At 54.3% G+C, this 15,239-nt stretch overlaps 1 protein-coding gene across 4 annotated transcripts in view; it reads left to right on the top strand.

The window, feature by feature from the left end:
• The window catches only part of TTC7B (tetratricopeptide repeat domain 7B), a gene marked incomplete at both ends in the record, with an annotated part of 236,690 nt that overhangs the window by 202,838 nt on the left and 18,613 nt on the right, over window positions 1-15,239 (top strand). For all 4 annotated transcript variants that reach the window (XM_080707808.1, XM_080707806.1, XM_080707805.1 and 1 more), the window contains one exon: window positions 5,696-5,898. In XM_080707808.1, coding sequence (XP_080563934.1) covers window positions 5,696-5,898 — 203 coding nt within the window. The remainder of the gene's footprint in view (window positions 1-5,695; window positions 5,899-15,239) is intronic.

Below are 15,239 nucleotides of genomic sequence, written 5' to 3'. Positions count from 1 at the left end.
CTCAGATGCTAGCCTGGGGTATCAGGTTTTTTGTTGTTGTTTTGTTTTGTTTTGTTTTGTTTTTGGTGGTACTAGGGATTGAGCCCAGGGGCATTCTACCTCCAAGCTATACCTCCAGTTCTGTTTTATTCTTTATTTTTGAAACAAGGTCTCACTAAGTTGCGGAAGGCCTCACTAGGTAGCTGAGGCTGGCCTCGAACCTGCAATCCTCCTCAGCCTCCCAAGAACTGAGATTACAAGTGTGTGCCGCCACACCCGGCTTTGTATCAGAGGGTTTCTGAGATATTTGCACGCACATTCAATGGCGAGGAGATTGGAAGTGGGACACCTGAGCCTCCTGCCGCTCCGTGAGGGAACAGGCGAGAGGCCCTGCCAGGAGCAAGACCCGGGAGCCGGGGTGCTCGATCCTAGAGCTCCCCTTCCCTCAGCACCTCCCCTTCTGTCCTGGACGCCACCGGCCCCAGAGCCTCGGCCTCCTTCACCAGGACACAAAGTCGGTGACCCGGCATGGGAGGTGCATGTTTGTTTTTTGGTCTGTTTTAGACTGTGTCTATTGTTTAAATTACTTTCAAATAAATAACACACTTACATAGTACATAATTGACAAAGCAGAAGAGATAGAAAGTAAAAAGGCCCTTCTCATTGCTAGCCCGTCCCCTGTCACAAGCAGGGCAGCTCCAGGTCCTTCCAGACCTTGCACACTTGGGGCTTTGTCCCTGCCGCCCCCTTCGCAGAGCATCCAGGAGACGGTCGCCTATCAGCACATACAAGCCTGACTCACACTTCTTACAGCTGCATAGTAAAAATTCACGGTATGGAAATGCTGTAATCCCTGTAATCCAACCAGTATGCTGTCCAGGTATGGATCACTGCAGTGCTTTGCATTACATGCGGTGTTTCAAAAGTATCCTTATATATATTTTTAGTATTTCTTATGAGTGTGTGTGGTACCAGAGATTGAACCTAGAGGCATTCTACCTTTGAGCCTAAACTCCAAAAATTGATTCTGATGGATCACAGGGTGTGTTCTCTTAATTTGGATAGATCTTGTCATGCTGTCTTCCATAGAATCAAACCACTTTCCATTCCAGTCAACAGTGTATGGATGTTCATTTTCTCACTTTCTTGACCATACCAGGGAATCCCTAAGTCCCCGCTCTTTGCCAATGCGTATGTGACGGTGGTGTTTCCACTGGATGCTCATGGCCTTACCTCTTGCTCTCCTCAAACACAAGCTTTTCCCTTTCACTTGGAAGCATTTATTACATGTCAAAGAAATTCGACTTGTGTCTGTGATAGATGCCATAAAATTTTTTCTCATCTTAATATTCTTTGTCTTTTCTTTTCCAAACACATTTATCAGGTTTTTTCCAGAGCATCTGGGCTTTCCATGGTACTTAGAAAAAGCTACTACTCGATCTGGTGGTCTCTGAAAGTTTCAAGAGTCTAGCTGTGTTACGTGTCCTTGGTCTTTTGTGCAGAAGGCCAGAGTGGGGTCTTCCCTCTGCTCTGCGCAGAGAGAGACCCAGATAGCCAGAGCTGAGCACCGTGCAGGCCTCCAGGGGCAGAAATCAGGAGGGCAGGATCAGAGCACCAGGTGGCGCACCTCAGCACAGAGCTCCTGGAACCACACGCTTCCCGTAGGCTGCAGGCCTCCCTGTTGGCCCGCAGAAGCTCACACAGTCACAGTAATTCCGAGTCAAACCAGAGCCTTCCCGAGCAACCCAGCTTCTGGGTACCCATCTTTCAATTCCCACATTGGGATGGCAGCTAAAAATGACTTTGCGGTAGGTGGTTAATTTTTGCTTGTTACTTACTAATAATTATAGCTTTCACTTTGACACCTCTCACAGCCGAAACCAGCGGCTATTCTTAGATGTGCAAGATCAGATTTTCTGATTTCTGTTGAGAATTTAAAGCTGTGGTACTCTCACGGATTCTGTGGCTCTGCCCATTCCGGTCCCCTTGGTCCTTTCCCTTCGGGAGCACCAGGAGGCTGCCCAAGCAGGGTCAAGGCCGATTCTGTGGCTTGTCTACCACCATGAGATGGAAACAGCTCCCAGACAGGTGGCGTGTGGGCTGCCGCACAGGGAGCCCGCCAGACACAGTACAGGGCTGGACCGGTCAGTTCCCTTCTCCTTCCTTGGATGGTTTTGGCTAATGGTCTGCAGCTTGCAGACAGCTAACATTCATCAAACACTGGGCATATGTCAGATGATATCTCAAGGACCTTATAAGTCTTAACTTGTCTAATCTATATCATGACTCTCTAGAGTATGATGCTCTCCTCCCGTCCCAGATGGGGAAACTGAGGCTCAGCTGGCAAGTCACCTGCCAAAGCTACACGGCTCAAATGTTAGGACAGTGGCAGGGCCCTAATTTAGAATGTTAAGCCGAAATCTGCAACAGGGAACCACTGCAGATTTGTACATAGCAGGGAAGCTTTTATTCCAACTTTCATAGTAACCTGATAGCCAGGCCAAACCAGGTTTTCCAGGGAGAATGCTCAGAGCTGAGTGGAGCTCTCAGAACGGGGGAGAAAGTGTCTGTGGTGCTCAGAGCCCCTCACCTCTGGCTTGAGGCTGTCAGCTGCCAGCGACAGGACAGACTGTCCCCATAATCTCTTCAGAGGGTGACCTTTCAGTGCCGCCCTGCGATGGGCTCTGCCCACACCAAAGCACGCTCTTCCTGCCGGCTGATTGTCTCTAAGTTCCCAGAGCCCACGCCACTCTACGAGTTCTTACAGCCAAGCTCACAGGCCCTTTGTTTGACGTTGTTGTTGTTGCTGCTGCTGTTTGGGATTTAGCCCCGGTGAAGGGGACAGGGAGGTTTCACTTGCCCTGGCTCTGGCTTTGACTTTCCTCTCTGACCTGCGCCACAGCATGTTGCCCTACTCGGACCCTTCTCCAGCGCTCACATAGCTGAAAACACCTACAAAGTGCTACTTCTGCTCAGGAACACAGAGGCAGTTTTGGTTAGGAGTTGCACATAGCTTAGTGGGGAAAAAACAGTACTGATTAAATGTTGGAGGCTTTAGGGAAGCATGATAACACCCCTTCCTTTACCTCCTGAGTTCCAAACCAATAAGACAGAGAGGCAGATGGAGATCAGATCCCAGCTTCACTCCCTGGAGGGAGGCTCATGGGAGCAGGGCCTTGGCCGCGGGTCCCAGCTGGGTCCCTGGCACATCACAGTCCCGCAGGATCCCCCAGCCAGATGGCTGACCTCCGTGCTGCGCGGGGTGGAGCCGAGTGACCCAGGCCATGCATTGCTGGCCACGTCGGCCTCAGGAGCACCGGCTTGGCCAGCGCCGAGGTCCGCTCCAGTCACCCTCGTGGAAGTTCCTGCTGTACGTCCTGCCTCCTCGTGGGAGGGGGCCGATAGCATCAGGCCTGAGGCTCAGGAAGGCACGATGGCGTCACAGTTGGTCTCTCGGAGGACCCTCATGGAACAGGACTTAATGTGTCTGTCCCACTGGTGTCTACGGCTTCCCTCTTGACTCTCATGAAATTCCAGAAGCCTTCAGCCCTGGTTTCCCCAAGCCAGCTTTTTCCCCAGTGACCTCCATGCAAGATGTCCTTTCCCAGCCCACACACGGCTCTGGGCCTGGGGACCCTGGAGCTGCCCACGGCCTTACCCCCAGAGCGGAAGCATGTGTGCGCCAAGCGTACAGTGAGAAGAACGTTATGTCCACGGCACACCGTGCGCGGTAACCCAACACCACGCCGGCGCGCATCCGCCCGGTCTGGCAAACACTTGGAGAATTGTGTTACTGAGCGACATAAGACAGCCTTGACAGTGTCTTTATGAGGGTGTCCGTCTCCCAGAAGGGACAGGATTTTTCCTAGTCCAAACCAAAGGATCATTAAAAATCGCTAATGAGGATGCAGGTAGCAGAAAGCTGCAGGGGTGGAACCGGACATGGCTTCTGGGGATGGCCATCGAGCTGGGCCTTGGAGAAGCCTGGGGTGGGGTTGACAGCGTTACAGACAGAGGCCACAGAGCCTCTGTGAAGTGTGAAGTGTGGAGGCAGGACACCACTCTTGTACAGAGATGCCAGAGCCTGGGGTGACAGGAAAGCAGGAAGCCACATGTGGCCAGTCGCCTGGGGCCCCACATGCCCGGCACAGGGGTCTGGAGGCCACTTGGAGTCCTGGGAGACTGTTCCTTGCAGAGGTCAAGAGCAAGGGTCCCAGCCAGGAAGGCAAGGAAAATAGTAAAACTTCCCTTCTCCTCAACTGTGTGTGTTTTTTTGTTTTTTATTTGTTTTTGTTTTTTTTCTTTGTTTTGTTTTTTGTTTTTGCGGTACTGGGAATGGAACCCAGGCTACACCCGCAGCCCTATTTTTTTAGTCCTTTTATTTTTGAAACAGGGTCTCACTGAATTGCGAAGGGCTTCACTAAGTAGCTGAGGCTGTCTGTGAACCCAGTCTTCCAGTCTCCACCTGCCAAATGCTGGGATTACAAGTGTGCACCACCACATACTCCAGCTTTCACTGCAGGGGAGGCTGGGGTGGAGGAGGTGCTGGAGGGAGGGGCCGACCTGCAGGAGGAGGGGGGTGGACTGTGCCAAGCAGGGCAGCCCCTGAGGAGGGCCCCAGGCAGGGCAGGAGACCCAGTGGATGTGGCCCTGGTGGTCCTGGAGAGTAGAGCCAGAGAAGGCTCAGATGCCCCCAAGGCTCCCAGGCCCAGCCACAGGGAAGACGGGGATGTTGTGCCCAGGTGAGGCTGCAGGGCCACCAGGGTGGACACAGCTGAGGCAGAGAGGCGGCCTTGGAGGCACGGTGAGCACTTCAAGGGAAGCCAGGGGACAGAGGCCAGAGGGTCGAGGCCTGAGACTGGCAGAAAGGCTATCCCCTGCTTGTTTTGAGGGCTGCTTGGTTTTGGGGGGGTTGTTTTATTTTATTTTATTTTATTTATTTGCGGGTCTGGGGATGGTACCCAGGGGCATTCGACCTCTGAGCTACACCCCCTGCCCTATTTTTTATTCTTTACTTTGAAACTGGGTCTCACTGAGTTGCAGAGGGCCCCACTAAGTAGCTGAAGCTGTCCGTGAACCGCGATCCTCTGGTCTCAGCCTCCCAAATGCTGGGATTACAAGTGTATGCCACAACGCCCGGCTTTGCTTGGTTTTTTAAAGGCTTTATTGGAGCTGATGGTTAAGAATCTCCAGGGCGCAGGAACCCCCGGAGCGGGGCCGGCTTCCTTGGGGCCTGCAAGTATGAAAGCTGCAGCCAGTGCCCTTGTCACAGTCTTGAGGTCCAGAGAGTCCGCCAGAGGGCAACGCTGTGGCTCCATGAAGGGCTGATCCCCGGGTCCCTTGGCCTTGTGCCCTTTCACTGTGGTGGTCAGGGACAAGGGCAGGGCAGGACCAGCCTCTGTCCAGATGCCACGGGGCCCCTGGTGGGCCTTGAGGGTGGGTGTCCTCTGAGGGGAGGCTCTTCTCTGCTCAGTGGTGACATATGTCTGCCCTGCGGGGCTCACAGCGTGAGCGACAGGAGTCCCCAGGCGGAAGTGGGCACAAGGGACTGCTGGCCAGCAGCCATGTCCACAAGGGCTGGGGGACGGGCTGGCTCCGCGCCCTGCCAGCCTCCCGTGGGGAATTGCAAAGGTCCCAGAGCAGAGTGACAGCTGCGCGCAGGGCCTCTGGCGGGCGGTGAACCAGGACAGCATCTGTCCTCTGCTCTCCCCTACAGCTGAAGTCTACATCGGCATCGGGAAGCCTGCGGAGGCCACCGCCTGTACCCAAGAAGCCGCCAACCTCTTCCCGATGTCCCACAACGTCCTGTACATGCGGGGCCAGGTGGCCGAGCTCCGGGGCCATGTGGACGAGGCGCGGCGGTGGTACGAGGAGGCCTTGTCCATCAGTCCCACCCACGTGAAGAGCATGCAACGGCTGGTGAGTGTGTGCGGCATCACGAGGGACCCCAGGCCCGGATGGGCGCCCCTGCAGGCAGCGGGTGGCTCGCACCCTCGAACCCCTGGCCCCACAGGCCAGTGCACTCAGCTTGCCAAAATGTCACATTGCGCAAAGCCAAGAGGCCATTCCTGTGGCAGTTAATGCCAGTGGCACCCTGGGAGGTGGCAGTCATAGCCACAGCAGGCCTGGCAGGGGTCTTGTTTAGGTGCCATGGGGCACTTTGGTCCTCAGTCCCAGCCTCCTGAGGCTCTGGCTTGCACCAGAACATGCTCATTGCCCCTGCACTGGCCTGTGGTCCCATCTCTGCACACTTGTGGCAGCCACCTTGAGGGTGTGTCCACACCCCCAGAGACTTCAGGACAAAGGTACATGTGCTTAGAGGCCACTGGCCGGTAGGTGACATCCTGTCAGTAGTAGGGAGGAGCAGGCTCTACTGCCCCAAGAGCCGGGACACTTGGCTGGGGACACAGTCAACCCCGTTTCCACACCAGTACACCAGCTCTCCAAAAACACGCATGTCCCTTTTCTGAGTTCCTGGGCCAGAAGGGGGCAGGTCAGTCTGCTCTCCCATGCTCCTTACTGTGGACCCTCCCTAAATAGTTCTGGCGCTGGCCACTGGCTCACTGAGTGCCATTCCATTGGGGAGCAGACTGGTCACTCTGGAGGGTTCTGTTACGAATGAATGAAATGCCACACTGCACAGAGCCCCCCGCCTGCTGTCCCTTCCTGGGGGAGTCTGAATTGAAACTCGGCGCTAGCTAGTCCTGCAGGCTGGTGAAGCCTCGCTGACTTCTATGGCCTGAGGTTTGGTCCTTGTCATAACAGTAGAACATCTCTGACGTATTGGGCCACAGGATATGAGAGCCTTGGAGGAAAGCCGCGTGCCCTCCCGTCGGCAGCCCTCGGCACCCAGGATCAGACAGTGAGTGCTGTTGACGTGGGGAGCCAGCCCTGCAGATGGGTCAGTCAGAGGCGGCACGTGTTCACCCGTTAGCCTTGGGAACGGCACCTAAGGCCTCTGCAGCTCAGGGCCCTTCTTGCAAAAGGAAAGGGTCTTCAGGGAGGCCGCGAGTGTCAGTCCAGTGCTGAAAAGATGTGCTTTGTTACTAACCAGCAAAGGGTCCTCTGAAGGATCCCAAAGCCTTCATTTTCTTGCGGTTCCTCCTAAGTGTTACAAAATGCAGAAAGGGCTGAGCCGTAGCTACTGGTTTTCAGCAGAATCATGCTGGCATGCCCAGAATTAGGCGCCACGGGAAGAGTGCACCCAGAGTTAGAGCTGGACTCGAACTTGGGCTTGTCTCTCAACCTCTGGGAGCCTCAATGTCTCCATGCATCAGGCTGTACTTTACCTGGTGGGCAGCGTGAGAACTAAATGAAATGATGCACATAGAAGCCTAGCGAAATTCCTGGCACCTCGTAGGTGTACATTAAACTGGAACCTGAACACAGTCGTTTGGGGTCTTAAAAATAAATCAAACCTTACAATAATTACAGCTACTTAATTTTTTCATCTTCCTTTATGAGCATGCAGTAGCTCAGTGCAGTGCAGCTTTATAAATAAGCTTACATATTATCCAAACATTAGTCTGTTTGATTAAAAATATTACATGGCTTTTAATTTTTGTCTTGCTATTGTAAGAGGAATTTGTTAAGAGCTTTTCAGGTCTCCGAGCTTTTGCGAGCGCATTGCAGAAGAGGTATAATCAACTCCATGTACCCGGTGGTTTTATTAAAAAGAGGTAGCCTGCTTCTACCTCGGGGCCTATGAATTATTCAGAGAAGTATTTCTTGTTCATCTCCGAGGAGAACACATGAGACAAAGGATCAGATAGGAAAATCGCACCAGGAGAGTTTTCTGTTTCTCCTTTGGAGCATCTCAAGACACCTGAGCTCCTGGCAAACGCGGTGCTTTTCTTTCTGAAAGGAGCAGGGACGGCACCCAGCACAGGGCTGGCCGCAAGCGGGCCTCCCCGGGCCCAGAGGCCTCGGCTGCCTTGGGGTTCTTGTCGGTAGAAAAAGCTAATGGTAACATACCGGGAAGACCTTTCTCAAGGCATCTTGACATACCTAGAAAACCAACCAGATTGGAGGCACATCGAGAGCAGCAAGTCTTCAGAGCTTGGGTGCAGATTCTTGTAGTCAGAAACCTGGCCCAGTGACTGTGACCAGGGCGACTCCCAAAGGGTCGCTTGGAGCATTCCTTGGTGACTGTATCAGTGACCGCCTCTGGGCTATTCTCCCTATCTGCCTCCCAAAGCCCAGCCCACGGGGATCCTGTGGGGAGCCCTGTGCAGGGCCAGTCCTGGAATCCCAGCCTCCTCATCCCTGAGACATTGCATTCCCCACCCCAGCTCTGCAGGAAATTGGGGTTTCTGTGGCATTGGAGGGAGGGAGTGGCCCTCAGTCCACTCTGGGGGCCAGGGCTGAGGCTCCAGACTCCTCACTCACTGGCTTGGGGTCTCAGGCAAGTTATTTTCCTCCTCGTGCCTCAGTTTCCTGGGCCACATAGATGGGGATGTTATGCCAGTACATCGTGGAGACAGAGTCAAAACGAGAATGGAAATCACTCCTTGAGTCACGGAAGGGTCTTCTCTGCCCTAACAGAAGCCAGCCTGACTCCCAAGCCCCTGAGTTAAGCTGAGACCGGGAGATAGAAGCTGTCTGTCCACCAGGGCACATCCAAGAGGAGACAGGGCCCCAGACACAGTTGCCCGGCACCCAGGGAGAGGAGCGTGTGAGCAGGCCAGGGGTGGCTAGGGAGGCCTGCACCAGACCAGGGCCAGAGGGGCCAAGCTAGCAAGAGTTTGAAGAACGGAGGAGAAACCTCCATAGATCCAACCAAGATGGTGCTGAGGGGAGGAACCTGCTGAGGGATGCTGAAGGGAACTCTCTAGAAGGCAGGAAGCCACGTTGGCTGTCACAGGTGGAAACAGGTGGCCGATGGCAACCGCAGGAGAGCAGACAGGAGCTGGGCCTGCTCTGCTGAGAGCAGTTGCGCGCTAACGACCGGGGGCGCAGGTGGCAGCTCGTGCCAGATCACCAGATTGCCAGGGAGCGGCAGTGTGTGCTGAAATGCGAACGTGTGGACATCGTTAAAAAGCAGCGATGGCTTGGGAGGCAGATAGTGTGGGGAATGTCCGTACGCCGAGGGTCAGAATGACGAGAGAAAAGTAAATTAACCCCCTGGGGAACCTGACAGCTTCTAATAGCCCGAGCCTTCCTGTATATGCTTTAATTCACATAGAGTGAGAAGGGAGAGAAGAGCAGGCACGTTCAGCACTGGCAATGAGCTAGGAGCTGAGTGCGGGCAGGTGTCAAGGAACAGTGAGCTGAGGGGCAGGACGTTAACAGTGCTGTTGATGGGGGGAGCCAGAGTGATCAGACTCTTCTCAGAAAACCTAAAGGCATGTTTTCATATTAGTTCTGAACAAATGTACAAATTTACCTTGATTTGACTGCTCTGTTATAAAGTCTTTAGTTCATAGGACCCAAAGCTAGCCATTCTGTACTGGGAGAGGAAGAGGTGTGGCCGTGGGGTCCCCGGGGCAGAGGACTGGCATCCTGGGCCAGACTTCCCAGGCCCAGGACAGGAACGGAGACTCAGTGCAGCCGAGGACAAAATTACGAGGACAGGGACGGGCTCTGCAAACATCTGGTTGCCCTCTGCTAACGTCAGTCTGGGCTTTTGAGGGCAATGTGTGAGTATGGAAGGTAAGAGAGGGACAAGGGCTTTCAGGAGAGAGAGGGGGGCATGGGAAGGGACCGGGAAGGTCGCACAGAGGGCCATCGCGAAGGCCGGGAGGGAGGTTTGGCCACACACGGGGCAGTGGGCTGTGGGCTCCGGGTGTTTGCAGGGGCTCAGGTCTGCCTCGGGCGTTTGGCAGGTTGAGGAAGGTGTGGAAAGGGAGCAGGTGGCGGGGTCACCAGGGCCTGGCAGAGTGGACGGCATGAGGGCGGGTGGAGAGGACCAGGAGCTGGAGGGCCAGGGAAGAGGACCTGGGGGCGCTGGCAACGCAGATGCCACATCTGCCCCTATTGGAAAGGAGGGAAGCCAGTGTGTCCACCTGAGGGACCGAGGCAGTGCTACTCAGAGCTGATGCTTGAGTGGGACGTCTGACCGGAGCCCATAGGGACTGTGCCTTTGAATGTCGGAGTTGACCAGGACAAGGCTGCGCCTTCTGGAGAAGGCCAGAAAGCCATGTCATTGGGAGAGGGCGGTTAGAGTAGCTGCGTGAGCCTCAGGCTGTCCCCGGAGGAAGCAGAGACCACAGAACACTGCTGGAGTTCCACACGGCTCACCCTGCCCCGGCGCGGGGCCTCGGGATGGGGGCAGGAGGGCCACAGCAGCTTGGAAAGGGCTGCCGCTCAGAGGAAACGCATTCGATGCCCCCACAAGGGTCAGTCTAGAGGCAGGACACACTTTTTGTCTAGATTCGGCAGCCAGAAACTGCTTATTTGTCTTCTGGGGATGGATTGTGAGACACAAAAGCTGCTTAATTCAATCAGGATGGCTTGAGGCAGGAGGTTTTGCACACAGGCTGTTTGCAAGGGTTTCTCCCTGATCTCACATTCTCTGAAACACCAGGACTCTGGCGTGGCATCAACCATAAAGCTCTAGAAGCCAGGTGAGTTCAGCGGTGCACGCCTGTAATCGTATGACTCAGGAGGCTGAAGGAGGAGGACTGCACGTTTCCAAGATCAGCCTGGGCAACTCAGTAAAACCCTGTATCAAAATAAAGTAAAAAGGGCCAGGATGCTCAGGGGTAGAGCACCCCCGGGTTCAATTCCCAGTACTAGCAGGGGTCGGGGGGCCACTTTAGAAATAAATAGCAGTCTTATTGCAATTTGGTAGCAAAAGACCGGCAGGTCTCTGAGCCGTGGAATAGGCTGAGGGGCAGGCGCGGCCAGCATCTTTGGAAGGGGCAGCCCCCCACAGGTGCAAGGGGTTAAATCTACACTCACAGTTATTCCCACAGCTCTGAAGGTTGGTCCAAAACGAAGCTGACTCACAATCCATTCTGTAAAAAGGCGGCTCTCCTGAAGTACAAAGAGGGGCCCAGAGTGGGGGGTTCTGTACGCTGTCTTCCGGCTTGTGTGCTTGCTGACTGCGTGAGAACATCTCGTCCCATCATGCACTGCGGGCTAGAAGCCGGCCGCAGGGTGTGCGTGGAGGGAGAGGTGAGCCCGGGCTCACTAAGGCAGCTGGCATGCTAAATTATGAAGCTTTGGTGCCTCGCTCTCTCCCGTCTTTGAAAGTGTCCATCTGTTCGTTGAGATTGGAGAAAATTGCTATGTCTCCTACTTTACTAGTTAGCAGCCTGCTTCCCAATATGTGCTCTGCTGGGGGAGGGATGAGCATGAAGATGCTGTGACATGGGCGCAGGCAGCCTGCGTCCGTGTGTCTGTCCGACTGAGCCATCAGCCCGGTGAGGGAGCCAGGGCGCAGACAGGCAGCGCAGCACTACACATCAGTGACTGCAGGTTTCCCTTGGAGAGGAGAGGCGGCCTCTGGTCCCTTTTGTCACTCTGGGTAAGACCCAGGCACAAGTAGGCTGATGAAACAGAACCCGAATATCCTTTTCTTTCCAAGCTGATCTTTAGAAACGGGTCTCTTTCATCCCAAGTATCAGCTTTCTTTCCACGCACAGAAAGAATGATTGGCAGGGAACAAAGCTTGATGATAGGCTGGTGGAAAGGCTTTCATCTATTAATTATATTTTATTTTCCTTCAGAATTAAAAAAATGCTTTCAAAATTAAGGAGAGCAACTTTCTTTCTCTGAAGAAAGGCTTATGAAATATTCAGATGTCCTCCCTTCCTGTGCTTCTGTGCACTTGCTAATTATACTCTCTGAAAAGTATACAGGTCTTAATTTCTCCACTGTCTTCCCTTGGCACATCTGGGGCTCCTCTTAGGGCAGAGGACAAAGCCATGCCTCTCATGGGTGTTGAGGTCTTTGCTCTTTATCTCCTTCCCCCATTTTGGAATACTGGAGGTTGAACCCAGGGGCATTCTACCTTCAAGATACACCCTCAATCTTTTTTTTTTTTAATAGGTTCTAAGTTGCTTAGGGTTTCGCTAAGTTACTGAGGCTGGCCCTGAACTTGTGCTCCTCCTGTCTCAGCCTCAAATACTGGGATTAAAAGTGTGTGCCACTGTACCCGGCTTTTTCCTCCTTTCTGATAGTACATTTTAACTCCTTTGACAGCCTGAAGCCTTTTCAACAATTAATACTTGGCACAAATAAAATAGTGAAATTTGAAGCTCTTGAAATAGGGGTTTCTTCTTTACTGTTGCGGGAGACGGCTCTTGGTGACCCACCCTAGGTCATGTGGCAAGTTAGGAGCAAACCAGGACAAGAAGACAGTGTTCACTGGGGAGACCAGAGCACCGTGACGGAGGGCGCAGAGGCTTAAAGCCCGACGCTGGAGCCAGCCCGCCTGGGTTCAAGTCCCAGCTCCAGCACTCCGGGACCTAGATAAATTCCTTAATTCCTCTGAAGCTGTTTTCTCCCAGGGAGGCACGGATAAGAACAGTGTCCTGTGTTATTGTGTACGTTAAGTGAGTTAGTGCAGGCTGCCTGGTGCTCCATAAATACTAGCTATGAACGTAACTTCTCTGTACGTGGGGTCACTCCACGCTGGCGCTCCTCAGACCCTTCTTGACAGGGAGTGAGTGAGTGCGGCGTCTCCTCTCCATCTTCACTGACCACTGCAGGGACAAACTGACCTAAGAGCCGGTCTCGGCCCATGGTTGGCCAAGGTGCAGCACTTTTGCTGTTTTTTTGTTTTGTTTTGTTTTGTTTTGTTTTTGTTTTTGTTTTTGTTTTTGTTTTGCAGGTCTGGGGATGGAACCCAGGGGCATTCGACCTCCAAGCTACACCCCCCGGCCTATTTTTTATTCTTTATTTTGAAACACGGTCTCACTGAGTTGCAAAGGGCCTCACTAAGTAGCTGAGGCTGTCCGTGAACCGCGATCTTCTGGTCTCAGCCTCCCGAATGCTGGGATTACAAGCGTGCGCCGCCACGCCCGGCTTAGCACTTTTGCGTTTAAACGTTCCTTGCTGGCTGTCTCTGCAGAGTGGAGCCCCAGGCTCCTGCGATGGAAAGGAGAAAGTAGGGGGGGAGACCCAGCTGTTGTAGACCCAGCTGTTGTAGCTAGTTCTCAGAAACAGACCAGGTGCATCACTTCCAGCTGCCTCTGAGGAGAGGCCGACCTGAGCCTCCAAGCTTCCTTCCAGAGCAGGGCTGCTAGGGAAGCTGGGCCCTTCTTAGTGACCGGGTGAGAGCCGGTCCCTGGCCTGAAGGTCAGCCTGGCTCAGCGTCACCTCCTCTGAGGAGCCCAGCTTGACCCCTGCGCACCCCCAGAGACACCCTCAGCCTTTGAGGCCCTTCTTGGGCCAACATCACTGTCTTTGTCTGTGAACCTGTCTGTCTCTGGACTGCAGCCTCTGAGCGGAGGCCCTGTCCTGAGGCAGCGGGGTGACCTGCGCAGACCAGCTGTGCGGTGGGACAGCTACATGCTGGCATGGCCAGCGTCATTATCCCCCCACACAAGGCCTGGCATCCTGGCACTGCTGCCCTTCGGTAGCCTTGCTCAGGCCCCATTGGAACGTGTGGTTTTTACACGGCCGGGTTATCAGTTTCTTTGTGCAGAGGGCTTTAGGCATCTGTGGGCTTGGCCTTCCCACAGCCCTTTCTGACCACGATCACAGGAAGCGACTCTGAGGCAAGGCAGGAGAGTGTGGCACGCACTTCACCCAAGACCACAGGGGCTCAGTCGGGGCTCGTTAATGGAACCTTCTGGTATAGCAGGGTGTCGGCGCGTTGCTGGCCAGATCTCAGTGAGGACCCGTTGGGCTGTGAGGAGGTCAGCTGTGTGTGGCACAGTCAGGTCCCCAGGCCGATCCCAGCGTCTGCAGGGAACTGAGCATGAAGCACCTGGGTAGACAGTGACCACCCTCCTGCCCACCCTCGGCAGCCCCCAGCCCCCTGGGAAGCGTGGCGCTCACCTTTCATGGACTAGCAGCTGCTGGGGCCCAGGCTGGGGTGTGGCCCGGCTTTGCCCTCTGTCCACACGGTGGCATTGCAGTTGAGGCCAGGCGGGCCCAGGCGCGTTTTCTGGGCTCTTGGGGCCCCAAGGCCTAGCTCTTCCATCCTCTCCGTTCAGTCGGCAGATTAGCCTCTGAGAAACCAACTCACCCAGCCACATCACAGGAGACTGAGTTCCAAGCCACAAGCAAAGTGATGATTTATAAATAGCTGTACCTTTTCCAGGCCAGACGAGCCATGCTCTCTCCCACCATCCCCCCGGGGGCGCTTACCCCCAGGCCCTGGAGACCCTCCAGTGTCCAGAGCTTGACACTTGCCTTCAGACCAGAGCCTCTGCTAGTGTCCTGTGATCACAGATGACCTGGAAAGGGACAGCGTCAGCCCTTGGAAGTGCCGGACTCAGGGGAGGGTGGGATTGTCACCCCGGCCCAGAACTGGCAGCCCCGTCACCTCTACCCGTCAAATGAATGTATCATGATATGAATAGGATGCCAATGTCATTAACTCATTATTTATTTATTTATTTATTTATTTATTTATTTATTTTGCAGTACTGGGGATTGAACCCAGGGGCATTCTACCTCTGAATTATACCCCAAGCCCTATTTTTTATTCTTTATTTTAAATCAGGGTCTCACTAAGTTGCAGAGAGCCTCACTAGGTAGCTGAGGCTGACTGTGAACCTGCAACCCGCCTGTCTCTGCCTCCCAAGTACTGGGATTACAAGCCTGTGCTGCCACACCCGGCCAGTCATTTTATGTTTGGGAAGAAAAAGCAGACACCCAAGCCCTGCACTCTTGGGTCAGATGAATTCTCTAGTGGAGTCACTGGTGGTGCCCAAGGACACATCGCAGCCCTTCCTAAGGTGGCTCCCCTTGGGACTGCAAGCCGGGCGCGGGCAGGGGACCTTCTCCTGATCTTGGTTCCCTGAGGTCGCCTCCCCTTTTGCCCCACACCTAGAGGAAAGCAGCCTACCTTCTCCATAGCACATCTGGCCAGCGGGGCGCCTCTCAGAGGGCCACACTGCTCACTGGACTTGCATCTCGCTGCCACCATCCTTGACAGCAGAGGCAGCAGGAGCAGTGACCCAGCCCAAAGCAGTCCCTCCACACGGAGCAGAGGGAGGAGAGAGAAGCGACCTAGGGAGAAAAGGTCACCGATGGCTTCTGATGGCGGACACTGTGTCCTCAGAGCCTTTCAAAACTAGATTTGGGACGTGTGACATTTCCTGGCTGTGAAGCAAAAGGAAATGTCCCTGGGCGAGCAGAGC

This window comes from Muscardinus avellanarius (genome assembly GCF_963383645.1).
Source record: "Muscardinus avellanarius genome assembly, chromosome: 12".
NCBI classification, from domain to species: Eukaryota; Metazoa; Chordata; class Mammalia; order Rodentia; family Gliridae; genus Muscardinus; species Muscardinus avellanarius.
This window is presented reverse-complemented; position numbering and strand designations above follow the sequence as displayed.